Source organism: Mugil cephalus, chromosome 20, assembly GCF_022458985.1.
Source record: "Mugil cephalus isolate CIBA_MC_2020 chromosome 20, CIBA_Mcephalus_1.1, whole genome shotgun sequence".
NCBI classification, from domain to species: domain Eukaryota; kingdom Metazoa; phylum Chordata; class Actinopteri; order Mugiliformes; family Mugilidae; genus Mugil; species Mugil cephalus.
The window spans coordinates 2813455-2840498 of NC_061789.1; the positions used below are offsets into that span (position 1 = coordinate 2813455).

The 27044-nt window shown below is 44.3% G+C and overlaps 3 protein-coding genes across 4 annotated transcripts; 2 read left to right on the forward strand and 1 right to left on the reverse strand.

Moving 5' to 3' along the window:
- Positions 1-964: 964 nt before the first annotated feature.
- Positions 965-6675, reverse strand: luc7l3 (LUC7-like 3 pre-mRNA splicing factor). Its single transcript, XM_047572123.1, has 11 exons — positions 6436-6675; positions 5970-6036; positions 5842-5881; positions 5609-5753; positions 5205-5282; positions 4956-5060; positions 4648-4809; positions 4157-4566; positions 3776-3960; positions 3223-3437; positions 965-1673 (listed from the first exon to the last, which is right to left on the reverse strand). Exons 1-10 carry the CDS (start codon positions 6532-6534, stop codon positions 3256-3258), a joined length of 1473 nt encoding a protein of 490 aa, XP_047428079.1. The 5' UTR covers positions 6535-6675; the 3' UTR covers positions 965-1673; positions 3223-3255.
- Positions 6676-7595: 920 nt separating this feature from the next.
- ankrd40 (ankyrin repeat domain 40) lies at positions 7596-14529 on the forward strand. 2 transcript variants are annotated; one of them, XM_047572592.1, is made up of 6 exons: positions 7596-7813; positions 7943-8090; positions 8487-8635; positions 8768-9421; positions 9926-10107; positions 11673-14529. In XM_047572592.1, the coding sequence occupies exons 2-6, from the start codon at positions 7957-7959 to the stop codon at positions 11814-11816; spliced, it is 1263 nt and encodes a 420-aa protein (XP_047428548.1). In that variant the 5' UTR covers positions 7596-7813; positions 7943-7956; the 3' UTR covers positions 11817-14529. The 2 variants fall into 2 exon arrangements, with proteins under 2 accessions (XP_047428548.1, XP_047428547.1); XM_047572591.1 differs by having other exon boundaries at positions 7596-8090.
- Positions 14530-22018: 7489 nt separating this feature from the next.
- On the forward strand, positions 22019-26532 carry wfikkn2a (info WAP, follistatin/kazal, immunoglobulin, kunitz and netrin domain containing 2a). Its single transcript, XM_047572974.1, has 3 exons — positions 22019-22584; positions 23265-23581; positions 24827-26532. The coding sequence occupies exons 1-3, from the start codon at positions 22372-22374 to the stop codon at positions 26019-26021; spliced, it is 1725 nt and encodes a 574-aa protein (XP_047428930.1). The 5' UTR covers positions 22019-22371; the 3' UTR covers positions 26022-26532.
- The last annotated feature ends 512 nt before the right edge of the window (positions 26533-27044 follow it).

Consider the following 27044-nt stretch of genomic DNA (forward strand, 5'->3'; position numbering starts at 1 on the left):
AAAGGGGTGGACGATATGGGTGGGGATATCGACCTGATATCAAGTAAATAGAGGGTTAGTATCGCCGATACGGATACTTTATACTGGAAATGTCATGATCATTGATTTTGCCTTTAGTTGATCATTAATATAAAACACAGGACGAATATTTTAGGCAAATAAACCTTTTAACTTATTACAATATAAAGTATAATTACAGTATAAAAATTAAGTAACTAAGTCAGTTGATCAAAATAAGTAAACAAAGCAATAATAAATATAATGAAATGTTGGCTCATTCATTTCCCGTGTAAGAAGTGAGTTTACGTCCTGTGTTATTGTCTTTTCTTCTGAGCACAGACACATTTCAGTAACAGCATCAGTTCCAGTTGTGTGATGCTGCTGTGACGCTAAGATTTGAGAATCAAACCGTCCACATCCACCTTTTACTACAGGTAGGTGGGGATGGAGAAGCTGCTGCTCCTCCTCCTCACGTGAACTCTGAGTTGTGATTTACTGGACGAATAGAAGAGAAACTGTGACAAAAGTATCGATCTCAGCCCCATTTCAAATGCCTCTATTTGACAGTACATAAAGAACTAAATTTAAGACATTTATTTATAGATTTGACTTGAGTTTCATCTTCTCCCTGCGTGGGCCTCCACCCTCTGTCTAAAAAGTTGATTTAGGGTTAAGTGTACGATTCTAAATTGGCCCTCAGAGTGTATGTGAAGAGTTGTTTGTCTGTTATAAACTTGAGTTGCTCGTTGTGCACTGCGCCTCTTGTCTTTTATAAATGTAAGAAAGTCCTTCATCATGAAGATGTTTGACAGGATGTGAAGTTAAACTAAAGGTGGCTAATTCAAGGAACCTTCTTAAAATTAATGATTCTTAAACTGGTTCAAGTTAAATAAATATGCTCCTTAAAAGGTTTCAAGGTCTTGTTCTTTGACGCTCAGCCTCAACAGGAAAAAAAAAACACCGACAAGTTTTTTGCTTTTTATTCATCAAGACAACATGAACATTAAAAGCAGGGCAAAAATGAAACAAAAAAACTTCAGTCTTCAAAACGTTTCTGATCAAAATAAGAATATTTTACAGTTTCTGGACAGAGCGACCGAAGTGAGCTCAGAGCGGAGGACACCTCCTGCCAAGGCGCTAACATTGTACATACGCTTTCAACTAACGGTTTTTATTCATTTACTTTTTTTTAACTTTGAGAAATAGAAAATAAAAATAAAGAGGTCAGGAAGTGTGAACCCGACAAATCAATACAAACCACAAGCACTGTTTTAATTTCATTTCCACTAAATACCAAGAAACACGGAGGATGTGTAAAAGATTCTTTTTTTTTTTTTTTTAAAATAAACCAAAATTCTCCCTCTGGGTTTGGTATTTAAAGCGACGTCTGAGCCGACGTCGACACCAGGAAACCAGATGAACCATCAGATGAACCACAACTACCCTCCAATTCATTCGGCCGACAAGAAAAAAATCTGAGTGATTTTTTCTTTCCTACGTGAACTTCCGTTCATGTTTTTATTTTTATTTTTTTTATTTTATTTATTTTTTTAAATAAGCCTCTACACGTTTTGTGGTTCACCTTGTTTTTAAGCAGCGACGTGTCAGGTTCAGGGGGGGTGAGGGTGAGCGCGCTCTTCCGCTTCTTCCTCCGCCAGAAATCCCAGCTTCCCCTGTGGAGCAAGAACGTCCACAAACATGCGACGTTAGCAAAGGTCCCACCACAACCAACAGGACAGTCAGAGTTACAAGAGACACGGCTAAGAATGCACAAAACTATCCTTTTTTACCAACACAACACACACGTTTCAAGCCTTGCCTGCTTCTGGCCAGAATATTTAGCACTTTCTACTTGTGTTGCGTTTGAAACCTAAAGAAACTCCTCGAGAGCTACTTCAAGTTTTAATCAAACATGATATTCTCTTTGCCAAAGGGAAAGTGACATGTTTCAAGCGTCGTCGTTTTAAGTTGTCGGCACGTGAGCAACACGGGAAATCTGCACAAAAGGTGACAATTTCCACTGTTGGCATAGGTATATCAAGCAGGCAGGTGTGTTGCCCTAACGTGTCTCTGAGTGTTTTCTTTTTCCCAAAGGACAGTTTTAAAAGAACGACAAAAAAAAAAAAAAAGAACATATATGCACCATCAAGCTTTCATGTTCTGCAGAAGAAGTACAGATTCTGACAGGCAACAGCATTCAGAAATGGATGTGGGTAGAGAAAGGAGTACCTGGGGTGAGTACCTGCACAGTTTGACAGTCAGAGAGTATCCATGATTTTTAATTTGCCCTTTTCTCATGTGGTCTCGCTCACAACACCAACGCTGTGTGAGGTATGGAAGTCAGCTGCAATTCATTCGATACACCCTACCCCTCTGGTTAGTTAGTTACGTTAACCCCCACCCACCCACCCGCCCGCCAACCAACCCCCAGTGCTAGAATACCCCCCGCAACAAACCAATAAAAAAAAAGAAAAAAGACAAACACACACACACACACACACTGCATGGCATCATCAGGCACAGTCAGCTACACAACAAACCCATGGCATTTGAGGCATGATTAAAAATAAACGGCTTTGTTGGTCACATTCGCCTCTAGCCAGCGCTGAATGTGAGTCTGCGCGTTCAGAGTAACCTCCGTACAAACGCGCACACACAGAGTTTTCCTCCCTGTATGGAAATGTAATATCTCAACAAACAGCAGTTATCACATTTTTCCTATAAACGTTAAAAAAAAAAAACAGAAGGAAAAAAAAAAAAATACAGGCAGGAAAATGTGGCGGGTTTAAGTTAGTTTGTTTTTCTTGCTGCCGTTTTTTTTGTCCACAGAGACAAATATACATCTAGAAAAGGATCAAAAACCGATACAAAACGAGGGGTACCTCCGGGCACGTTTGCTCAGGGCTACACTGGCCTTTCCCTCTTGGCTTTGTGTGAATGTTTTCTACCTTCTTCTCATTCATCGGGCCTAGTCCTTCATCTTCAGTGCATACTTATGATGCACTGTTCAAAAACAGGATAAAGATATTTGCATAGAGTACATAAGACAAAAAAAATTATCGGCATTGAACTGAACAGAAACAGGGGAGGGGAGGGGGGAGGGGACGGGGGAGGACGGGGTGAGGAGGGAGGGGTAAGGGGGGAGGTGGGGTGGGGGGAGTGTGAGAGGGTGGAGGGCTGGGGTTGAGAGCCAGGGTAGAGCGAGGAGGAGGACGCACTTACCTGAGCCTGATCTGAGGTCCTATCAGATCAGTTTTAATTGGACTGAGTGTCACCTTCAGAATGGAGGAGCTCTTGCTGGCCGTTAAGCAGAGGGGAGGAGGCAGCCGCCTCCGTCTGCATCGGTTCCGCTTCGGAGGAAGCCTTGATGGAGGCCGCGTCGCTGTCAGAGTGCTTGTCTTTCTTGGAGCTGCTCCTCTCCTCTGTCGTCTTACGGTCTGAGGAGACGGTACATGATCAAACATTAATCAGGTTTATTATGTCTGTCGATCAAGCTCCATTCACAGGGGATCAGCTTTACCTGGAGACGTCATGTGACTCAGAAACGACCGTCCTACGTCTGTTTCATGTGGGATAAACAAAGTCTGTGTTTTCTCTAACTGACTTATGACTCTGCTACTTCCCTCTATCATTACTATTATTATTGTATATGATGGAACTTTAACAACTGTCTAATGTTTATATATATCGAATTTAGACTAATAATGTCACCAGTTAGAGATGAAGAGCACATTTTTCTCCAGTTAATCTGTTCCACCGTATGTTTCGTCCTCACCTTTGTCTTTTGATGACCGCTCTCTGTCTCTGTCCTTTTCTCTGTCTCTGTCCCGGCTGCGGCTCCGGCTGCGGTGCCGGTGAGATTTGCGCTCTGAGCTGCGGGACCTCCTCCTGTCGCGGCTGCGTGAGCGACGTTTTCTGTCCGAGCGGTCGCGGCTGCGCCTCCTCTCCCTGTCACGACTCCTGCAAGACGTGAGCAGCATTTATGCAGCGCTGTTAGCTTCTAGGTGAATGTATGTTTCATCACTACTGAAGATTTAAATAAGGGAGAGGCTATTAGAACGGTTAGCGTGAGACTCGTTTTCTCTTCTTAATAAAATGTTAAAGCTTTAATATAAGTTTAAACATCTGATCCCATGTGAGGAGACGCCCGTCGTACCTGCTGCGTTTGCGTTCCCTCTCCCGCTCCTTGTCTCTGCTCCTGGACCTCCGCCGGTCTCGCGATCGGCTCCGTTTCCGGTCCGACGCTCGGCTGGAGTGGCGGCTGTTGGAGTGGCTCCTCCGTCCCCTCCTGTCCCTGTCCCTGTCCCTGTCCCTCTCCCGTTCTCGCTCTCGCTCCCGCTCTCTGTCTCGGTCTCTTTCTCTTTCTCTGTCTCGCTCTCTGTCTCGTTCCCTCTCGCGCTCCCGCTCTCTCTCCCGTTCCCTCTCCTTCTCGCGCTCCTTCTCCTTCTCTTCCTCCTCTTTGCGCTTCTTCTCCCTCTCCTCCCTCTCACGCTCCCGGTCTTCTTTGTCCCGTTTCAGAGCCGGGTTTTCGCCTTGAGGGTCTTCGGAGCGACGGCGCAGTTTCTCCTGAGAACGAGGAAACATTATTTAATGTGTGTGTTTCGTTTATTACCCATAACACCTGTGTGTACGGTGTGATCCGCTCACCTTCAGCTCCTCTACAGTGGATTTGATCTTGGCGTAGCCCATGTGCTGCTTGCCCATCAAATGGTCGTCCACTCGGGACTGTGCGTCGCCCACGATGAGGAAAGCCCCACACACCTCACACACCTCCATCTGCTTCTCCTGGGCTGCAAAACTCTCAATGGTCTGAAGAAACAATTTGCACAAATTATATTTTAAAGTCCACGTCAAAGCCACTTTAATCTAAATTAGGTTGTAATATGATTACCGATGCATTTGTCAAAAGATAGCGTAACATGAGCAGTTCTCTTAGGCCGGGTTTGTTAACTCACCGAGGGTGTGGAGCTGAGCAGCTCCCTTTCCTCTTTCAGCTGCTCCACCAGCTTCATCATTCCCTGGGCCTCCTCCACCCGACCCTCAGACCCCAACTCCTCAATCTGAGGACAAAGCCAAAAGGTCGTGTTGTGAAAAATTACACCGACAACGAGGTGCAAGAGTTTTCTTTTAACGACGCCACTTTCAGCTGTGATAAATCCCTGCAAAGGGACGCAACAGATAATCATAATGTGTTTATTGCTGACCTGTACAACCAGGTCTTCAATCTTCTCTGTTAGAACCTGGACCTTCTCCTCGTTCTTTCCAGATGGACCAGGACCCTGCTGTAATTAAAACACCGTATCTCAGACACAATCAACACCATCAATAAATACACAATGTACACTGTAGGATTAGACCTGGCATTAACATTCAACCTGTAGTCAGCTATAAGTTCATGTGGTTCCACCTTTTATTTCAGTGTTCCAGAACTAACTGTGTGCAATAAAAAACCAAAGCAATGAGGTCAAATCTGACCTCATTGCTTTGGTAGTGATCGCTCAAATGCATTGCCCAGGAAAGGTGTTAATGCGAGGTCTGAACTGGGGCCCAAGAAGATCTAGAGACCCAATAAAAAAATACTGCATTGTCCCAAATTTGAAGCACAAACCCCGGCGTTCTGCTGAGCCTGGGAAAGAGCGAGCCGGGCATGTCCTCTGCGAATCCGCCGTTCCACTTCTGCCAGGAGCGACTGCAGGTAGCGCAGGAAGTCTCGCTCGTAGCCCTCTTTCATGAACCGGGAGCTTTTCTCATACCTGCACACAGAAAGGACAGAAAAGTTAATCAAGTGCAAATAACAGCACACGAGAAATGTTTTTTTTTAAACTCACAACCAGGACTTACGTTTTCCGTAGATTCTCATCATGGATTTTCTCACAAGGTCCTGAAATGTGAGCAGAACATATAATTATACACACAAAATATGGATTTGTCATTTCCTTAGTCAAGCATCTTCCATGTTCTCAGCTTACCTAGGTCTGAGCGGGTGTTGGTGAACAGTTCTGCAGGGCAGAAGCCACACAGGTAATATCGACAGACCTGGATAAACAAAGTAAAATGGTTAACGTTACTTGGGAACAAACTGACAACTCGTACAAATATCCCAGTATATGTCTAACTGTTCTTATTTACAAAAGAAAGTTGCCAGTTAGATACACAAATCAATTGTTCAAATTGCCGCATGCACTAGCAGATCAGAGTAAATGCGGGGGTTAGCACTAGCAAGCTCGTATGCTAATACCACTACCACGCGTGTCCGGACGGCACTCCAATTCCACGCCCATGTAATTAAGTGATAGACTGTATTTAAGCTAGCGACCGTGGCTTACTTTAGCCAACTGCTTTGCCCCAGTATGCTTCGATTTAAGACATCAAATACAGCTAACACGTTGGCTAATCAAGCTAGCTAGGCTAACGTTAGCTATGATGCTAACTTACGCTCTCGTCGTCCCATCGTACGTTGCATCGCTTCTCGTCCGGGGCCAAGTTTCTGTCTCGGCCCATTAACTCGTCGAGTAACTGGGCGGCGGAGAGCATTTTGCCTACAAGGGTGTAGCCCCGATTAAAACTACTACAGTATCTGTGTATCCCGAAGAGCCAGTTTACACCATCTAATGCGCAAAGTGCTTCTTCCCAAAATGGCAGACGCCGTGGCAACAGCGCCCACAAGGAGCAGCTCAACGGCCTCTGAGCCGGAAGATGTAGTTCGACAGTAATTTAACACGTCCACGGAGGAGTTTGGCGTGGCCTTTAACTATTAATGTGACGATACTGTTCGAATATCTTTATCAAGATTACAAACACTCAAATAAATTTTCTATTCTGAGAAGAAGCACTCATTGTATCTATTTTTGTTTTGTTAGCAAATTAACGGTTTTTTGGTTGCCTTGACGGCACCGTGATACCGAACGGTTAAAAAAAATAAAAAATAAATAAAAATAAATAGTGGGAATATATTTCTTATTAGAATATATTACTGTAATGTTTCCTAAGTGGTCGTGTGTGGGAAACGTAATATTTAGAAAGTGACTTCCTATTTCTTAGTCGCTTTTATTGTGAAGTAGTAATCATCATTTGTGGATTAACGCTAAATCATTGACTAATACAATGGTAAATTACTAGTCATAATTTTTTGTATTATTATAACACTTATATTTTTTAAATTGAGGGCCGTTTTAAAATGAAATCTGTTTGATGCCGAGATCTATCTGGACCGCTAAAGTCTTTCATATACATTATAGCATGTTCACAATGAATACACAAAGTTTCTTATATATTCTTCGACTAGAATAACATATATTTTTATTTATTATTTTATACTTATGTCTGACATTAGGATTCATTTCATGTGTGCGTTTTTCCTGCCCCCTAGAGGCCATATTGGGGTAATGCAGTATAACATTAAAGCAAAGTTAATGTTAGTACTTTACTAATGTAAGTTCGTGCACGTTTAATGACATTAGTATTAAAAATAAAACACCAACAATTATATAAGAATGACTAATGCATACGCGGTGCTGCCTGTGGTTAATCTGGGAGTATTCAGGTGGTGGGAACTAAACATTCGAGCTCACTGTTGTCACATCTAAAGATGCCCCCTCCCCTCCCGATGAGGCGGTGGTGTTTTTGGCAGCACACTGACCGAGCCCTGACACTTCTGTCTGGCTGAATGAGTGTACCGGCAGCGGACAGTGCCACCAGCAACAGAAGTACATGGCGAGGACACAACTCGCCGTGTGAACTCAAACAAAATACCAGCAAGTTAGCCGAAGCAGTTAGCCGCCACGAGCTAGCACCTCGTCAGGCTAGCCAGTAGGTAAGGTTAGCCGGGTAGCTAATGTTAGCAGCCTGTTTTGTTTTGGGTTTTCCTTTTCCAAATGGACCTGGGTGCCACTCGCGGAGTACCTGTTAGCTAATTAACACTGACAACTTATATCGTTGATAGTTGTCGCTACCAAAATGTCCACGACTTCGCTGGATAAAGAGTTACAGGAGCGGCTGAGAGAGGCGTCTGCCATCGGGGATATCGACGAAGTGCGGACGCTGGTGGAGAGTGGAGTTAATGTGAACTCGCAGAACGAAATCAATGGGTGGTATGTGTTATTTCTAATAATATTAACACGTTTAGAAGTTAGCTGCAGTCAAGTGCTATGGTTCAGGGATTAAATGCTCAGTCTGATCCTATTAGTGGAGCCTGTCAGTTAATCAGCCAGCCATGCTGCTTTTAATCCATGTTGGCGTGTTGTTTTTTTTCTTTTCACGTGGGAATATTTAAAGTAACACGGCAACAAATATGACCTATAAATGTGGAGTAAATTGAAAGTGCATTAAGTTTCATAATCAAGTTGAATCCAGCTTCCTGGTTCAGTCTGTGCAGCCTGTTTGGTGACATGTAAATCTTTGGCATCACACTGACCTCCAGTAACTTCAACAGCAATTATTTTTATTTGGTTCATTAACCCGTGTTCTTTTCCCATTGATGGCATCAGGACATGCCTGCACTGGGCTTGCAAGAGGAACCACAAGCACATAGTGTCCTACTTACTCAGTTGCGGCGCCGACAAAGAAATCCTCACGGCTAAGGATGAGCTGGCCTCGCAGCTCACGTCCAAACCAGAGATCAAACGACTCCTCGGAGGTAAATTCCCCTCGTCACATGTTGCATGTGTGTCCCATGTGTCCCAGATCAACACGTGCAGTGGTAGTTTGGATTGTTCTTGGTAAATCTGACGTAATTTATCTTGTTTCTCCATGTGCGTTGTTGCCACAGTTGAGGTGGAGGAAGTGCCTGAAGTCAAGGAGCCTGAGTTGCCAATCATCCCCAACTACCTGTCCAACCCGCCCTTCATATATTCCAAGCTGGACAACAAGTCGGAGCTGATCCTGAACCAGCACCTTACACAAAACGGTTCTGGGGACCACGCTGAAGACACTCAGAGCGACTCACCATCACTTTCCCCGACGCACGAGCCTCAGAAATCACAGAGCCTCTCCTCCTCCTCCGACGGCGCCTCTCCTCCCCCGAACCCGGCCGTCAATCACACTCACGCCCCTGTAGGCGAATTCATCCCTGTGTCTGAGCAGAATGGTGTCTCGCCCGGCACGGCCCCCTCTCACAATCACGCCGTCGTTAACTGCACGGTGCCCATGGACCTGTCCGTTGAGCCTCACCTCGTCAACCACGCCGACTACGCGCACACGGCAGCTCACAACGGCGCCGTGTGCTCGCCCCCGCTGGCCTCGCCGGGCCCCGGCCTGGCCAGCAACGGCGGCAGCCAGGTTCAAGCCCCGGTGGCCAGCTCCAACCCGGCCGTGAGCAGGCAGCAGTCCATCCCGCAGCAGCTGAACTACAGCCAGGCTGGCGGGCCCATGCCGGCCTTCCAGCCTTTCTTCTTCACCAGCACCTTCCCTGTCAACGTGCAAGGTGAGTTTACTTTGAACCATGTGAAAAAACTAAAAATAAAACAGGAAGTGACTGGAATTAGGCGGAAACTCTAGGAATATATTATCTATAGCTCATTTATAATTTTCATAAAGAGTTTTCCCCACTTCCTGGTTTGGAGCCGCTACTTCCTACAGGTTGCCAGGCAACTAATACAGACCATATTAAGTTAGTGGCAGCGGTTAAAGGCATGTGTGCGTCAGCGTTAACAGAGTCAAGAAAGAGCAAACCATTCTGGTGCTTAATGTGTGCGCAGGGGATCTAGTGTGCTCTCCTTTAGTCATAGTCACATAGTTTCAGGTACGTGACTCATAGGAGCTCAGGTGTGACAATATACGTGGTGGGAATCCAGGCGGTCAAACCAGAAAGTGTCTCCTCCGAGGCAGAGACACAAATATCTTAAACAGCTCATCAAGTCTCACGCAAAACAAATCCGTGACTCCTCTTAATCGTTGTCATTAATCGAGGCCTCGCTCTCTTTTCCAGAGTTGGTGTTGAAGGTGCGCATCCAGAACCCCAACGCGCGGGAGAACGACTTCATCGAGGTGGAGCTGGACCGCCAGGAGCTCACCTACCGCTCCCTCCTGAGGGTCTGTTGCCGGGAGTTGGACATCAGCGCCGAGCACGTGGAGAAGATCCGCAAGCTGCCGAACACCATGCTGAGAAAGGTACGATGCAGAAGTGTGTCACTCATAATGTCGAGGCATGTTTTCCCCAGACTCCAGGAATTAGGAGTTATATTAAAAGTCATTCACAGATAAATGTCTGTTCACCCATTCCACCGTTTTATTAGGAAATTAGAAAGCAGCGTGAGTTAGAAAGCTTCATCTGACTCATATGTGAAAGTAACACGGTCTCTGACTCCCTAATTAGGTTGAGTCAATTTAATTTCTCTGTGAAACCTTCCCTGCTTCCTGCTCGCACTGTATTTTGAGGATAGTTTGATCATAAAGATTTTTTTTTTGTGGCTGAGACGCACAACTGAAGCCACAGTTGATTAAGTGTGAACTCAGATGGAGCGGTGGCTTCGTTGACAGTGTTTTCTTTTTAAAAAGAAGCAGAACTAGCTCAGTCCACACACTAGCACTATGTTTATGTTGTGTTTGCTTCACTGGGAACTAGAGCATCTCATGTCCACTAGCAAACAACGTGAGGCTCATTTATGCCTCTGCAGGAATAAACACTGTAACTGACGTCCGTAGTATTCACTGGTGCGTGTCATTTATTAGTGGTGTTCGATACCACCGACTTCCTTTCTGATAAAAATTCTGATGAAAATTCTTTATTAAACATTAAAACACTATATGTAAATCCACCCTATTTTTGAGGACGTAACTACAAAACAGAACTAAAGTACATGTGGTGCAGTCTAGTCAAAAATTACCGAACACAACCAGCTAGCTAGTAGCTAGCATGCTGCATGAGTGGAGCGTAGCAGCGGAGAAAGGTTGAGGGAACCCCACAGCATCACTTGAGTTTTCTTTAGCCAAGTTGTGCTAATACAACACTTACTAACAAGTAAGTTACTAACAAGCTAACAGGCTAACTGCTCAGTAAGTTACTAAAAAGCTAACAGGCTAACTGTTCAGTAAGTTTCTAACGAGCTAACTGCTCAGTAAGTTACTAACGAGCTAACAGGCTAAATGCACAGTTAGTTACAAACAAGCTAACAGGCTAACTGCTCAGTAAGTAACTAACGAGCTAACAGGCTGACTGCACAGTAAGCTACTTACAAGCTAACAGGCTAACTGCTCAGTAAGTAACTAACGAGCTAACAGGCTAAATGCTCAGTAAGTTACAAACAAGCTAACAGGCTGACTGCACAGTAAGTTACTAACGAGCTAACAGGCTAACTAAACAGTAAGTTACTAACAAGCTAACAGGCTAACTGCACAGACTGAGCTGAATATTATCCTCAACATTATAAGCTGTTGCAATACACTAACGCTAGTTATACATTTAAAGCTGCGCTTGCTAGCAGCGCCGTGACTGAGGAGCAGCTAAGCAGTTAATGCTGAGTTTGTTTTTTAAGTTAGGTTAATCTTATCGTATCCCAATGTGAAAGAACTGTGAATAAATTCATATATTTTGCTCCTTTTTACTGGTATGGATGTGAAATGGGTCTTAAATTGTATTCATTATGGTTTTTAAAAAAATCTTAAAGTTGACTTGTTGGAACCTGCAGAGACCCCGTGTATATAGTCTATTAATTAATCATCTGTCCCGTTTCCAGGACAAAGACGTGGCTCGGCTGCAGGACTTCCAGGAGCTGGAGGTGGTGTTGGAGAAAGCCGAAGGCCTGTCCCTGTTCTCTGGGGCCGGTGGCCTAACAGACAGACCCTGCTACAACATGAAGGCCTCCCGTCTCACCTACTAGAGCTACAAAAAAAAAGGCCTGAGGCCCCCCCTCACCCCCACCCCGCTTTACGATGGGCTTCTGTAGCTACACTCAAGCAACCATAACTAGTTGCCTTCCCAGGCTCCTTGTGACAGCTTTGTTCGGCTTTGGTGTTTTGCCAATTTCCTAACTGGGATTTGTTTTTTTGTTTTTTAACTGTAGCTGTTGTCCTCCTCTGGCCCTCCTGACGCTTTAGTGTATCCAACCAGTTCTAAGTGACTACTGATGCATGGTGTTCTCGTCCTGGGCCCCTCTCTCCTCGCCCTTTATCTCCACCTCTCCACCCACCGGACTTTGTGCCAAGGCTCCAGTGGGACAACAGAGCGGAGAAGAGGGGGTTTGTGTGTGTGTGTGTGTGTGTGTGTGTGGGTGGAGGGGAGGGGGGGTGGCATTGGTTCGTCTTCCTTATGGGCTGGACTTGAACGGGATTCTGCAATAGCCTTATATGGACACATTTCTATACTGACCGCGGACCAGCGGGACAGTCACAGCGGGACGACGGTCTGAGAGGACGACAGGAAGGATTTACATAACTTACTGATATGATCATCACAAAGCCACGGAACGGTGGACTCACACACACACACACACACACACATATAGGAATAAACCTTAGTGTCTTTCCTGCAGAGGGAATCCTTTATTGGCCTAATTCTTCTGAGGTGGAGCTTTCGGTATCTTTGGACTAATAGTACTTTTATTGTCTGAACACACACACACATGCTTTAATCTATAATCCCCACGAGGACGGACACGTCCGAGTGCTCGGAGCAGCCGTTTCCCCTAAATATTGAAATCACTCAGTCGTATTATGAGGCGAAGGAATGACCAGTTAGAAGCTTTATATCGCAGAGTAGAGGTGTCGGGGGGGAAGGTGACGCAGAGCTTTGCAGGGTGTGTTAATCCTTAGGGTCGAACCTGAAACTGTCAACTGTGAAGTTTTCATGTGTCATTTTTAGAGTTTCTGGATTAGTAAAGCGAGACTTTAGGTCTGGAGCTAGGAACCCATCTGAGGTGGAGTTGAGGCGATTTCTTTTTTTTATTTATTCTGTATTTTTCTGTTCCATTGCTGGAACTTTCTTTTCTTATTTCAGGGATAGAAATCTATCCAGCACAAGAGGAGCCTTTCAGTGATTGGGCGAACACACACAGGAAGCACAGGCATTTGTTGGTGAAACTTCAGCCTTAAAAATGTCAAAATGTAGAAAACGGACCAAGGTTGAAGTCTGTTTAGACTTCAACGAAGCCAGGACTCAATATTTCAGAGAATAACGTAATTGAAAACCTCTAGACTTACTGATAAAACTCTATTTAAGTCTAGACTTTATTGAAGTTTAGGGTTTATTGAGCCTAGACCTAAAAATAGTCTCTACACTTAAGACTTCAATATAAAGTCCAGACTTAACTGAAATCTACAGTTTATTGATAATCAATTGTCGACTCAGTAAACACTAGACTTCATTAATGCAGAATAAATTTTCATTAAAGTCGAAGCTTAATTGAACTTAATTGACCTCAATGAGCTCTAGACTTCAGTAAAATCTAATCCAGACTTGATTGAACCCAGTTTTCAGAGTCAACCATCTGTCGGTTATTACGTCCATCCAGTATTTTTTCATGAAGTTGTGTATTTTCTGTCGCCGTCGTTCAGTTCGGTTAGAATCCAAACCAAAAACTAATCTAGTCAGCAAAGAAACCGTAAAGATATTAAGTGCAGCCTCGTTAACGTTTATCCGCCCTAAAGGACGTGATTATGTTTCCGATTAAGTGCTTCCCCCAAAACTCATCTACATCCTAACTTCTTCTAATCTTTGATTTAGTTTCTTTTTGTGGCACTTTCACTTCAGATGAAATGGTTATATGATGCTTATATTTAACAGGTGGAGACGACAGCAAATCAGTATGTGAGGATGTGGAGGCCAGTCTGGTCTAGTGTATAATTTCATTTTTAATTTAAAAACTAATTTGTCAAACGGAGACTGACAGGATGTGAACTAACACTACGGTGAAGTGAGGAGACGTGTTGCGTTAGATGCTGCTTTTTTTTTTCTTTGACTCTCGGCGCTGGTTTGTTTTAACCCGTTGGACTCGTGTCCTTCAGTCAATCAGAGTTGTAACTGTTTACTGTTCAGACCTGAAGCTCTTAGCGTGTTTGTATGTTTTACGAGCTGTTTTTATTCATTTGTAACGTACTTTTAAACCAGCCAGGCCTGTTGTGTTTGTGTCAAAGAGACTCAATGACGAGGGGGACGGGGGAGCTAAGTGCAATGTGAGCGGAGAGAAGAGACCCAGAGTGATTATTAGTTTACGGTCCCACCTTAAAATAGGAAGAAATGCTTTAAACGGTGAAGCTGTGCCACGCGTCAGAGGCAGCAGGAGGAAGCGGGACGAGTTTTGTGAAGGAGAAGCCGCATGTTTGCAACATTTTTATTTTATTTTTATTAACAACAGGATCTTCTTTGTTTCTGTGGGAAAGGAGACGACTAACGTTGTATTCGTGGGGTCACTTATCGTTCTAGAAAAAGCCGTGTGACTTAACCTATGCATTCAGAGACGGATATTTTTATAAACAGTACGTCCTGTGTACTTGTAGAAATAATCTAAGGCACTGTTGAACTTGTGTTGTTTTTTTTTGTTTTTTTTTTTGTTCTGGAGATCCGTATCTGTTCTTTGATAAAAGCATGGTAAACTACTTCAGCTTTTCTCTTGATCTTTTTTTTTTTTTTATTAACTCACCTGACATGATGAGGTTTAACGTTTAGGAACATTTCCTAGACACTAGAGGGCGCACTGGAGCAAATATCCACGGTCCTAGAACAGTGTAGAGTTTATTTGAGTTCATTTAACAGGTTCCTACACATGGATGGAATTTGATTTTATAAATTTCCAGGACTGGAAAAATATTCATGTTTCCAAGACGTGACCAAGCAAAGCGAGTGAATTCTTCATAATTTATTTAATTTATTATTTATTCATTTATGGGTTTTTTTTGTGTTTGACTTACTTTTTAACAAGTAACTAAATTATTTGAATACTTATTTGATGTTTAAGATGGCCAGTGAGCACAAGACTTTTTTTTAATTCAGGTACAAAAAAATAAATAAATAAAATAAAAAATAGTTATAATGCTCTAGAAATTATTTGGTGACATAACCGCATACATGTTCAGAATAATCAAAACAAATAATTAAATCCATAATTTATTATTTATATATGATACACAACTATTTACTCATGTGCTATAAATGAAATCCATAAAAAGTATGAAACTTTGAAATTTCAGATGTGTAGGAACCCTGATTTAAAATACTAAAGCTGCTGTTTAGATACTTCAGAACTTAATATTTAACCTCTTAAGACCCGAGCTTTAGTTTGGTGAGAGTTTTAATTTCTCCAAGGCAGAGGTCCTCAAACCCACCGTAGTTTATACATATACATTATTATCATCATTTTGCATTCAGTGTTAAGTTATCCCTTATCCCTTTACTAAAATATGTTGGATTCACGTTAATGTGTACTTTTTTTAAAAATTAAAATTTGTGGGGGGAAATTAATATATACATTAATATACTTCTAATCAACCAAAGATTTTGCAATCTAAGAATGTCCTCATATATGGACACAGGGACTATTTTGCTGTATATCACAAAAAAGTCACCAATTTGTAACAATACATAAAACTTATTATTTTAATACCTTGGGCAGAATTGCAAACAATGAAATTCCAACATCCTCAAACGAGTACATGCTAAATAGCGACATTGTAGCCTGTTACTGTTGACAGAATTTGTTAAATTTGCGCGTCACATGAAACTAGTAAAAGCATAAACAAGTTTCAACCGTAGAAACTTATGAGGTTTTGCACCTCGTCCAAGTTTGTCTAGCGTTTTTCTGAAGAATGAATCAGCCCACTATCGTGTAACCACTAGATGGCAGACTAAAGCGTCCACGTATGAGGATAACAGGTCTAAATGAAAAATGAAAGTCCACATATGAGGACGCAGGGTCTCAGGAGGTTAAATCACCTGAACCTTATGAACCTCAGGATAACGTTTTCCAACTCATCAGCCAATAAATGTATGAAAAACACACAGTAGACGTCATGTAATACACCAATCAGCCACAACATTATGACCACCGACAGGAGACACCCTCAGAAAGCCCATGTCCATTCTCTGATGAGTCGCAACTGTTGTGGAGGCACAATGGAGACCTACACAATATTAGTTGGCAGGTGGTCATAATGTTATGCCTGATTGGTGTACAGTTGGACTCTTTGATCAGAGCAATTGATTCGGCCGAGTCACTCGTACCAACGTAATAAATCCCATGCAGAAGCATAAATGAAGCCATAATCCATATGGACACCAACATTGAGAACGTGCCTCCATCTTGGTCATCTTCCACCACTCCCACATAGTAACTTCTACCCCGATACACATGTACTGTTCTTTCAAGCTGCTAGTTAACGTATATTACCGCTTCTCAGGAACATGTCTGGAGTCGTCCTATATTTCAGACCCCGTTGCACCATCCAGCTGTGGCTTCGTCTGTGACCTGTACGTACACTTTTGACTTGTACATTTTGTTATGAGCTTGACGAAGAAGACATTTTGTTATGTTCCCTTTCGGATTTAAAGAACATAAACAACACCTAAGCGATGGTCATACTGACATCCTTTAGTGAAATGAATACAATGGTGATCATGGGGTGACCAGATGTTCAGACGCCGCGATCTGGAGAGCGAAAACGTTGCATAATCGAAGCAGAACGCTGCTAGGGAAGTTAAATGTGTGTGTGTGTGAGAGAGAGAGAGAGTATTAAATAAAGTGGACAAAGTGTATAACTGTCATGGTATATACATTTAACCGGACGCCGGTTTGTCCGTGTACGCCCGCAGGTCTGTCTGTCGGCATGTTGTGTGTCTAGACTGAGGCTGAGGAATCAGCTTAGGGCCCTGCTGTGGCTGGACGTGTCTCCCTCCTTTGTTCCGGACTGAGACACTCATAATAAGCTTAGTATGAACAGTCATAACACCTTCATTGTTTTTGAACCGGCGCCGCCAGCTTCCCAGGCCTCGGTCACGGCCGGGAGACGCAGCGGATCCGCACACTCAAGGACCCCTAAGAGCATTTTAGAAAACGGAGGCAGAAGGCGACGTTTCCTGCGGGTACGGGCGGACTGTGGCCCTCGGCGCCGCTCGCGTCCTTCTCTAAAGCCAGTGTACAGAGCTACTTATTTACACAAATGCATGTTGTGAAATGCGAACTTGTGATTTATTAATGCCTCTTGTATCTGCATGCAACTGGTCACGAAAACCTAGGGCTGCAAACATGATCTGGTAGAACAGAGGTCTTCAACGTTTTTCCTGCAAACAGATAGAGAGATTAAGTAGGGACCCCCCTACCTACTTTATGTAATGCATTGGTTTTTTATACTGCACTTTTCCAGATGCACAGTGCTTACGATTGTATGCATTATTCATTCGCTCACACAATCACACCCTGGTGATGGTAAACTACCTCAGTAGTCACAACAACCAACATCACTCACTCGCAGTCTTATATCAGAGAGCAAACGCCTGGAGGAACAAGTACGGTTTCATTTATTTTGACATATTTATTCACATATTTAATCTGTTCTGTCTGTAATGTCAGTATCAGCGCAGCCGTCTACCGTAATAGTTACAGTCTGCACGGAACATTTTTTTCCCCATTCTTACTAATATCAGGGACATTTCTGGGACAGTTTTAGCAGAGCGACAGGTCATCCATCCATTAGCATTCGGTAACATCAACCAGCTAAAAAGAACTGATCAGCATCCAGACTTTTATATTCTTCTAGACCAGCACCTGTGAGTTGACGACCGAACTAAGACAGACTGGACGATCTGTCAGGTCCGATGGAAGGAGGTATGGATCGTAGCTAACCCTGCTACCGCTATTTTCTCTTTGTGCCGTCCTACAAGGTGACTCGCTTCACACGACAACTCCACTTACATTTAAAATGGAATAGCTACTCATACGTCGTAATATTTTGCATGTTTTTGTTGTAGGCTTTAGAATTTCCCGGTCCACCTACCTACCGTCCTACGTACCTACCTACGTATCTACCTACCTATCTACCTACCTCCTACCTACCTACCTACCTACCGTCCTACGTACCTACCTACGTGTCTACCTACCTACCTACCTACGTATCTACCTACCTACCTCCTACCTACCTACGCATCTGCCTACCTACGTATATACCTACCTTCCTACGTATCTACCTGCCTACCTACGTATCTACCTACCTGCCTACATATCTACCTACCTACCTCCTATTCATCTACCTACCTACGTATCTACCTACCTACCGTCCTATGTACCTATCTACGTGTCTACCTACCTTCCTATGTATCTACCTACCTACCTCCTACATATCTACCTACCTACGTATCTACCTACCTACCTTCCTACCTATCTACCTATGTATCTACCTACCTACCTACGTATCTAAGTACCTACCTATGTATCTATCTACCTACCTACGTATCTATCTACCTACCTACCTACGTATCTACCTACCTACCTTCCTACGTATTTACCTACCTACCTTCCTACCTATGTATCTACCTAGACAGAAAATCACAGTCCCAAATCACGCCTAAGTCACTTCCTCAACTCCATCTCTTCACCTTCTAATGTTAATGTTTGTCTCGTTTACCCACACAAGGCCGGTTCTTCTCAACTGCATCGGTGGTCGAAGGCGAAGTTGTTTTGAACCGGGCCCAGAAAACACCGCGAGGGTGCGCAGAGAAGGTCAAAGTCAAGGTCCGCTCGCAGACAATACATGAGCCGAGGGACGGATAGGCCAGTCGGAGCGCCCCACATGGGGTCCTCCGTCCCGGCTTCATTCAATATGTGTGACCTGTAGCCCCGGTCCCGACTATGCTGGGAATGCGGGGTGTGCAGGAGCGAGGGGTTAGGGGTGGAGGGCCTGAGGGGGCCGAGTGGGTGAGCAGACAGGGAAAACACAGCTTGACTGTGTTTGTACATTTGCATGCAATTGACCGTGTTTGTCCGATTATGGATTATGTTTCATTTAAGTAAATAATTAGTATCAGCAGGTGAATTGTCAGTGGTTACTGCTTTTATTATTTACTTACACTCACATGTCTTTTATGTGGTTGAATGTATGCGTGTTCTTGTTTTGTGGGGCCATTTTTGTGGACTGAGCAGTTTTTCAGGGTTAAAACCTGTTGAGACTTGGTTTTAGGGTAAAAGTTAAAAGAATTAGGGTGAGTTGTAATAGTTAGGAAATAAAACACAAGTTTGTTTGCTGGTTTTCAGTAACTTGTGGGATCCAACTTCATGCACAACACTACAGTTGTAGGTCCATGATATCCTTGTACCTTATAGGACAAGATTTTATTTATAGTTTGCAGCTAGGGTTGGGAGCTAGGGGATATATTATGTCAATAATCTTTTAAAAGATAGTGCTTGTTTTTTGTAACCATACTCTTAAGTTGTGGGTCCATGTTATACTTGTTGGGCCGCTCTTACTATTAGGTTAGGGTTAGAGCTCGGGGTAGGCCTCTAATTGAGCTGGTTAAGGTTAGAATAAGAGACCAGGGACTATATTATGTCACTGGAAAGTCCTTTCCCAGATAGAAACACAGGTTTGTGTGTGTGGTGCCCTTCTCAGACGGCTGACAGACAGCAGACCAGACTGGAACTACAGGGTTTGGCCTGAAGAGCACTGGGCCTCTTTGGGCTCAGCAGGGACTCGGCTTGGGAAGCACACACTCTACAACAGCACACACACACACACACACACAGTAAGGCTGTGTTTCATTTATTCCTCTAAAGATCAATCAGCTTTTCAACCTCAACCAGAACCAGAGTCTGAGTTCTAAGAATCCAACGAAGTCCGTGTTTTTTTCCGAGCTCAAACAGACCACCGACCCGTCCGTTCTCGTTTGTTTTTCCTCTTTCTTATGCAGCACTTCCTGGAATCGCCTTTTCTGGAACAATACAGTTTTCTCCCAGCGTGATTTCAAGCTGTCCGAACTACTTGTGACTCCTCGTGTGTCAATATTGTGATCACTGAAGAATCTGCTCAATGTTCTGTGCAGCCAGTAGTTCCACTACAGAACATTTTGATCTCTGTTGAGTTTTTAATCATAACTGTTTAATGTTTACGTGTAAAATAACACGCGATCCATCAGACAGGAACCACCTTCTTCCTCCACGTGTCCCTGGTCCAGGTCTGATGTGTCCATAGAAGGAGCTTTCATCAGAGGTCAGAGGTCAGCATGGACACCCTGACTGATCTGGAGCTACAGAGCTCCAAAGACCCGACGTCCTCAAATGGGGACATTACGTTTAAGGTTTGCAACTTCTTATTCTGCTTCATTTAGACCTGTTGTCCTCATAATGAGACACTTTTATCTGCCATGTCCTGGTAGCAAAGGGTAAATACACTTGTTTATTTATGCTTATTAACTTTTATAGTTTGATGTGACATGAAAATTTAACAAGTTCCCAAGTACTCGTTTGAGGACACTGGGATTTCATTGTTTCCAATTCTGCTTTTGCATTAAAATAAACAGTTTTATATTTTGATTACACATTGGTAAAATACAGTGAAATAATCCCTGTACCCACATAATTTATTCAAAAACAACTTCCAGTTCAAAGATGATGCTTATTTTCTATACGTCTCAGGTCCTACTGATCCCAAAAACCTAAAGATCTTAATGTTATCTTAAAGGAATTAAGATTAATTCCAAACAAATGCTTGGGTCCGACTGATAATGGGCCATTAGCATACCATTAGCTTTAATGCTAACAGACACTAGTCATAACAACCACAGGCGTTCTCCTAAGTCTCTAACACCAGTCTTTTAGGACCGAAGAGGCGACTTGGATGAAACGTCTTCAAGAAACTCTACAAGTCCAGTTGCTTTCAGGTTGTTTGGACAAATGATGACATGGATGACTGAGAACCTGAACCACTCCAGACCGCCACAGGAGAGCTGCAGTTGTTCTGACCCAGTGGTCCAGTCGTCACGGTTTCTCAAAGTCGCTCAGATTCTTACAAGACTCCAACTTGTTTTTTTCCCAATTGAAAATCAGGGCAGATCCTCTAAGTGACATCTTTGTGGTGGTAGTGATAAATATCTCAGTATAAAACTTCAAATAACAAAATTTGTCACTATATTTGCAAGTAGGATAATCCTTCTTCAGTGGAAGTCTCCCCAACCCCCAACCCAGACGGATGCAGGATGTGTTGCTTGAACAACTGAGCTTTACAATGAACTTGACCACATTTGCAGAAGTCTGGCAGCCGCTCATAGACTCTATCAAAGATAAGCTCCTCATACCTCAGGTATACATTTGATGTTAAATTATTATTTTTTATTTACCGCATTTTTCACATTTGTTGTCACTGTTGAGATTTCTGTTGTGTGTTTATATAAGCCTCAAACAAAAACTAATAAGAATGTGATATAAAAAAAAAAACCTTGTTCTCACTTGTCCCCTGACGCGTCTAATCCACTGTTTTTAGCACGGCATGCGATTATGAGCACAATGTTAATAATGTCGTGGCTGAAAGGTGCAAACCGACCATGACGACACTGAACTCAACATCTAAAATGTGACATTTTCCAAAGGTCAGACTCCACAGCAGTCAGCAGAGTCTGGCTCCTGCAGCACTCGCCACCATTGGTCTGACTGTTAAAAACTGTCTGGTGTGTCTGAGTTGATCCATATCTCCTATATGTCAAACCAGAACAGAAACCATAAACATAAAGACCTGATGAGTTTGCTGCCATCTTCTGGAGGCTGACACTGTGTTCAGATGAGCATCATTTTACAGTATTATCATAAATTAAATGAATGTCACACTTCAAAATGCTGCACTGTTAAATAAACTGCTGATATGTGAGGATATATTCCTATATTCTCTTCTGTAAACCTTTTCTCCCACAGATATATTGATTCTAAACCTTTTAATTCTTGGATAAATACATTCATAGACGTTTAAAGCTGCGCAGACGCTGCATGCTAAGGGTTAAGGCAGCTTTACGCACAGGTGTCTCGCCAGTCCTCCGTGAAAACAGCGTCTGAAAAACTGCTGGTGAACTTTCTTTCCCTCTCTCTCTCTCTCTCTCCCCCTCTCTCTCTCTGCCTTTCTCTCTGCCCCCTTACTCTCTCTCTCTTTCTTTAATTAAGTTGATCATAACTGTAACTCAGCTGGGATTTGCTGTCCGTGCAGATCGGGTCACTGTAATTCACGTAGAGCTCCACTTTAAGGGGCACACGGCCACGGCTTTTTTTAATCTCTTGCTGCTGGAGAGCGACTAACCTGGAGGACTCTCTCCAGACCGGGACCGCTGCTGCTGCTGCTGCTGCTTCAAACTGCTTCTGCATCTGATTCTAAGAACAAAAAGTTTCCACTTAGACAACTCAAAGATACAACTAAAATAAATAAATTGGATTTACAGAACTTCAGCGCTCTCGCTCTTTTACGCGCCGGACGGACATGTGGTGGATGCTGTTTCCCCGATGGATCTGGTTCCTCCTGGGGCAGTGCTACTCCGCGCTCCTCTACATGGACAGCTGCCGCGTGAGAGCGATGCCCATGTCCGTGGCGAAGGTGGTGTATTCCCACGCGGGGCTGTGCCCGAACGACCTGAACCCCAACCTGTGGGTGGACGCCATGAGCACCTGCATGCGCGAGTGCGAATCTGACCAGGTGAGTGTCGCCCCCCTCTCTTCCACCGGAGCCTGTGCTGCATGCGACGAGTGGTGAAGACGTAAAAGACACAGGAAGACAGATAGGATGCTGAACTACAGAACGAACGCCAGTTCATTTAATTAAAAATTTGGAATTGGTGAATCTGCTGAATGTTAGAGTGACCACGGTGGCCGGTTTTGACCTCTAGATATTTAGATGTTTACTCTGTCCTAAAGTCATTTGTTCTGATCTTATCTTTTTTTCCACATCGTGGGCCTTTTCTGTCCATGAGAAGAAAAGAATGTGAACCCAACCGTATCAGGTGTTAAACCGAATTCAAACTGAATATTAAAAGAAGCCTCGTGATCTATAAGAATGATGCAAATCTGTGTTGTAAGTACCTCACAGCATCATTAAAAAACTGCAATTATAAAAACGTAAAACTGAGAATACTATAAAACACACAAGAGGCCAGGTAAGAACTCAGTTAAACCCTCAAATATAAATCACTTAGAATTCAAGAAAATAAATGGTTTAAAAGAGATCACAGAGTCAGCTGACCTGATTTCCTCTGGCAGATCCACGGCCGTGGGGCCCTGACTGTAAACGCCCTGTCACCTTTAGTTTCAGCTAAACTTTGCGTTACACAGTTTCGCAAGTCCTGCAAAAGAAAAAAAAAACTCTTCTCTTTCTCCAAGGACTGCGAGACGTTCGAGAAGTGCTGTCCCAACGTGTGCGGCAACAAGAGCTGCGTGGCGGCGCGCTACATCGACATCAAGGGCAACAAGGGCCCCGTGAGCATGCCGAAGGGAGCCACCTGCGACGAGTTCATGTGCTCGCAGCAAGGCTCCGAGTGCGACATCTGGGATGGCCAGCCCGTCTGCAAGTGCCGGGACCGGTGCGAGAGGGAGCCCCACTTCACGTGCGCGTCCGACGGCATGACGTACTACAACAAGTGCTACATGGACGCCGAGGCCTGCTCCAAGGGTATCTCTATCTCTGAGGTCACCTGCAGGTAACATGTTAAGTACATTAGATTTAGTTTTTGTTTCTTTTTGGTGTGGTGGGGTAAAGTTTATTCTCCTTCTGCATACATACAAATATAGGGATGGGTACCGTTATGGTTTTATCGATACCGAAACCAAACCGGTACTTTTCTAAAGGTGCCGGTGCTTAACGGTACCTGAACCGGTGTTTAAAGAATGGAGAACATACAAACTTTGTCCAAAAACGGGGCCTTTTTATTTTTAAGGCATTTTGTGACGTGCAAGTTGAACACAATATTAATTTAAATGCTAAGACTCAGAAATAAATGAACCATTATAAAATAAAATTCACAACAAACTGTCACAATTATCAGAATAAACAACAGTGTATCAATGCAACTCTGCTTGGACATGGGGTCTCGCAGTCTATCAAAGATGCTACATTTCTTGGCTTTAAAAACAATGCTATGAGTCATCTGATGTTTCATCAAATTCTAGGTGTTACCTCCCTTGCACAATATCGTCTTCAAGCACTTGTTGCAGGTTGTCCAGTCTGCATCTTTTGAGGACAAAGTTTTGACAAACATTTGGCCTTAGCCATTTTGAAGGTTCACTTCCATCCATGCAGAAAAACTAACGTGACATCACATGGACTTTTTTTTTTTTTTGTTATTTGCACTTAACAAATTTTCAATAAAGTTCTTGGAGTAAGAAAAAGAGCTAAGGGGGCGAAGCACCAAATCTGTGTTGCCTTTCGGTATGGTTACTACCATTAGTGCTGTCATGGTATCGGTACCCTTCCCTAATCAGATAACGATCTTTTAATGCCAAGTATCGTCCGATCCAAGTCCCGATCTGATGTTAAATGTCCTAAATGTCCTTGTGTTCTCTACTCCAGAAATGTTCTGGTCCTCCAATGCTGCCATAAACTCCCCTAACCCTCTCTGGGAGATTTGTCTCCAGGAAACGTTTCTCTTCTTTTAAACATTCACTGTTTGTTGTTTGGGTGCAGCCTTTGAATCAAGACAGCTTGCTAGCTTTGACTCTAGCCAACCAAAATAAGAACAGAAGAAGAAGGCTATTTGATGCTACAAGGGACGAGGTTTTAGTTTATGGCAGACCTGAAGGCTGAAGCCCAACACCAAAAAATGTCTGGATCAACCCCAATACTGATTGGGACGTCCCTAGAGTTTTCCAGGTTATCGTTTCAAAGCTGAAACCGGGGCATGTGGCTTTGCTTTGATTAATTACTCTGCTGTCTGACAAACTTACAGGTACCATCTAACATGGCCCAACACCAGTCCACTCCCTGAAGAGACGACCTTACACCCCACCACTGCCCTCCAGACCACCCTCCCGACGGACATCCAGCTGCCCGTCATACACACCGGACCCACCCAACAGGCCGTCTTTGTGGGAGAGACGGCCAGCTTCCTGTGCGAGGTCTCCGGGAAGCCACACCCGGAAGTCACCTGGGAGAAACAACTGAAAGGCAAAGAGAACACCATCATGAGGCCCAACCACGTCCGGGGAAACGTCGTGGTCACCAACATCGGCCAGCTGGTTATATACAACGCGCAGCTCCAGGACGCCGGAATCTACACGTGCACGGCTAGAAATGTCGGGGGAAGCGTGTCGTCGCACTTTCCTCTGGTCGTGATCGCGAAGGAGAAAAGCGCAGAAGGGAACAACGTCACCAAACTTCCTTTCCCCGCCGCAGAGTGCCTCAAGGGTCCGGACACGGACGACTGCGGGGACGAGAGCATCAGCTGGTACTACGAGCCCAAACGGAACAACTGCTTCACCTTTACTTACAGCCAGTGCAACAAAAACCGGAACCATTTCGACACCTACGACGCCTGCATGCTGTCGTGCGGCGGAGACCTGGCGGCGCCCTGCAGCCTGCCCAGCCTCCAGGGGCCCTGCAAGGCGTACGAGCCCCGCTGGGCGTACAGCAGCGCCCTCAAAAAGTGCCAGTCGTTCGTGTACGGCGGCTGCGGAGGCAACGAGAACAACTTCGAGTCCAGGGAGGCCTGCGAGGAGATGTGCCCTTTCCCCAAGAACCACAACTGCAAGATGTGCAAACCCCGAGGCAAGATGGTGGCCAGCTTCTGCAAGAGCGACTTCGTGATCCTGGGGCGAGTGACCGAGCTCACGGAGGAGCAGGAGTCGGGCCACGCCCTGGTGACCGTGGAGGAGATCTTGAAGGACGAGAAGATGGGCCTGAGGTTCTTCGGCAAGGAGCCGCTGGAGGTGACGCTCCTGAACGTGGACTGGAACTGCCCCTGCCCCAACATCACCGCCGCCAGCGGGCAGCTCATCATCATGGGGGACGTCCACAACGGGATGGCCGTCCTGCAGCCGGACAGCTTCGTGGGCTCGTCCAGCCCTCGCAGGGTCCGGAAGCTGCGCGAGGTCGTCCACAAGAAGACCTGCGACCTCCTCAAAGATTTCTCCGCGGTCCAGTAGGAATCCCCGCTTTTCAGATAAAGCTCCAGTGACCTCAACCGTCAGACTGAAAACCCTCTGAAATCATTTGGACTCCCGCCGTTAGTTGATTTTCTCTTTGTTTTTTAGTCGCTAGATTCAAGCTCGGACAAGTTTGACGTCCACAAGCTGTTCGGGAAAAGTTGCGAAACTTTCACCCTGTACAAAGTATTTAATTATCTTCCCAAATATCCTTTATTTAGCACTAGTTTATTAGATCTTCTTTATGTTGTTCGTCCAGTACAACAGTGTGAAGCCTCAGTTTATCTACCAGAATCTAATAAGCTCTTTTTTATTTTATTACTATTTTATTTTTTTTGTGGAATCCATTTTGTTATGTTTAATTTCTTTAAACTACAGAACATGTATGTGAACGTGCGTGCTTCATATTTATTTTTCTGTTTCATATAGCCATTGGTTTTTGTTTAAGTAGTTTATTATTATTAGCGTTCATTAAAACTTTTACGACGAATAAAGATGATTTGGAAAATGACCCATCGCCTTTTTTTTTTTTTCTTTATCAGATTTTTTGAGGGAGAACACCAGACAGTGTTGTGTTGTTCTGTTCAGTTGTTGTCCCTTCATCCATGTCGTCCTCCTCCTCCTCCTCCTCCTCCTCCTCAGACACAGAGGGCCTGGTCTGGCATTAAAATCCGAAGCAGGTCACATTCCAGCCCAGCTGTGGTGGCCTGCAGAGCTGCGTGTTGTGTTGTGTCTGGGTCTGGGGCCCTCGCATAGCACACACCCCGCCGACTGGCCGGCCGGCCGGCCGCTGGTCCTGCGCGGCCCCTTTCATGTGCAAGAGGCCGGGGTGAAGGGGAAGAAGAAGAGGAGGAGGAGGAGGAGGAGGTGGAGGAGGAGGAACGTCGGACGATTGGAGCAGAGAGCGGAGCGTGGTTCTCCAGATCAGATCATGAGTCTGAACGGAGTTCACCAGGAGCAGCAGGACACGCATGAAGCCAAACGAGAAGTAAAGGGCCGAGTGTTTTCCCCCTTCCCCCCTTA

Coding starts and splice junctions, on each gene's coding strand:
- luc7l3 (XM_047572123.1), bottom strand. CDS start 6,534: ATGCTCTCCGCCGCCCAGTTACTCGACGAGTTAATGGGCCGAGACAGA. Junction 5,754..5,841: donor GATGAGAATCTACGGAAAAC/GTAAGTCCTGGT, acceptor TTCTGTGTGCAG/GTATGAGAAAAGCTCCCGGT. Junction 5,061..5,204: donor TTGAAGACCTGGTTGTACAG/GTCAGCAATAAA, acceptor CTTTGTCCTCAG/ATTGAGGAGTTGGGGTCTGA.
- ankrd40 (XM_047572591.1), top strand. CDS start 7,957: ATGTCCACGACTTCGCTGGATAAAGAGTTACAGGAGCGGCTGAGAGAG. Junction 8,091..8,486: donor CAGAACGAAATCAATGGGTG/GTATGTGTTATT, acceptor TGATGGCATCAG/GACATGCCTGCACTGGGCTT. Junction 8,636..8,767: donor GATCAAACGACTCCTCGGAG/GTAAATTCCCCT, acceptor TTGTTGCCACAG/TTGAGGTGGAGGAAGTGCCT.
- wfikkn2a (XM_047572974.1), top strand. CDS start 22,372: ATGTGGTGGATGCTGTTTCCCCGATGGATCTGGTTCCTCCTGGGGCAG. Junction 22,585..23,264: donor GCGAGTGCGAATCTGACCAG/GTGAGTGTCGCC, acceptor TCTTTCTCCAAG/GACTGCGAGACGTTCGAGAA. Junction 23,582..24,826: donor ATCTCTGAGGTCACCTGCAG/GTAACATGTTAA, acceptor ACAAACTTACAG/GTACCATCTAACATGGCCCA.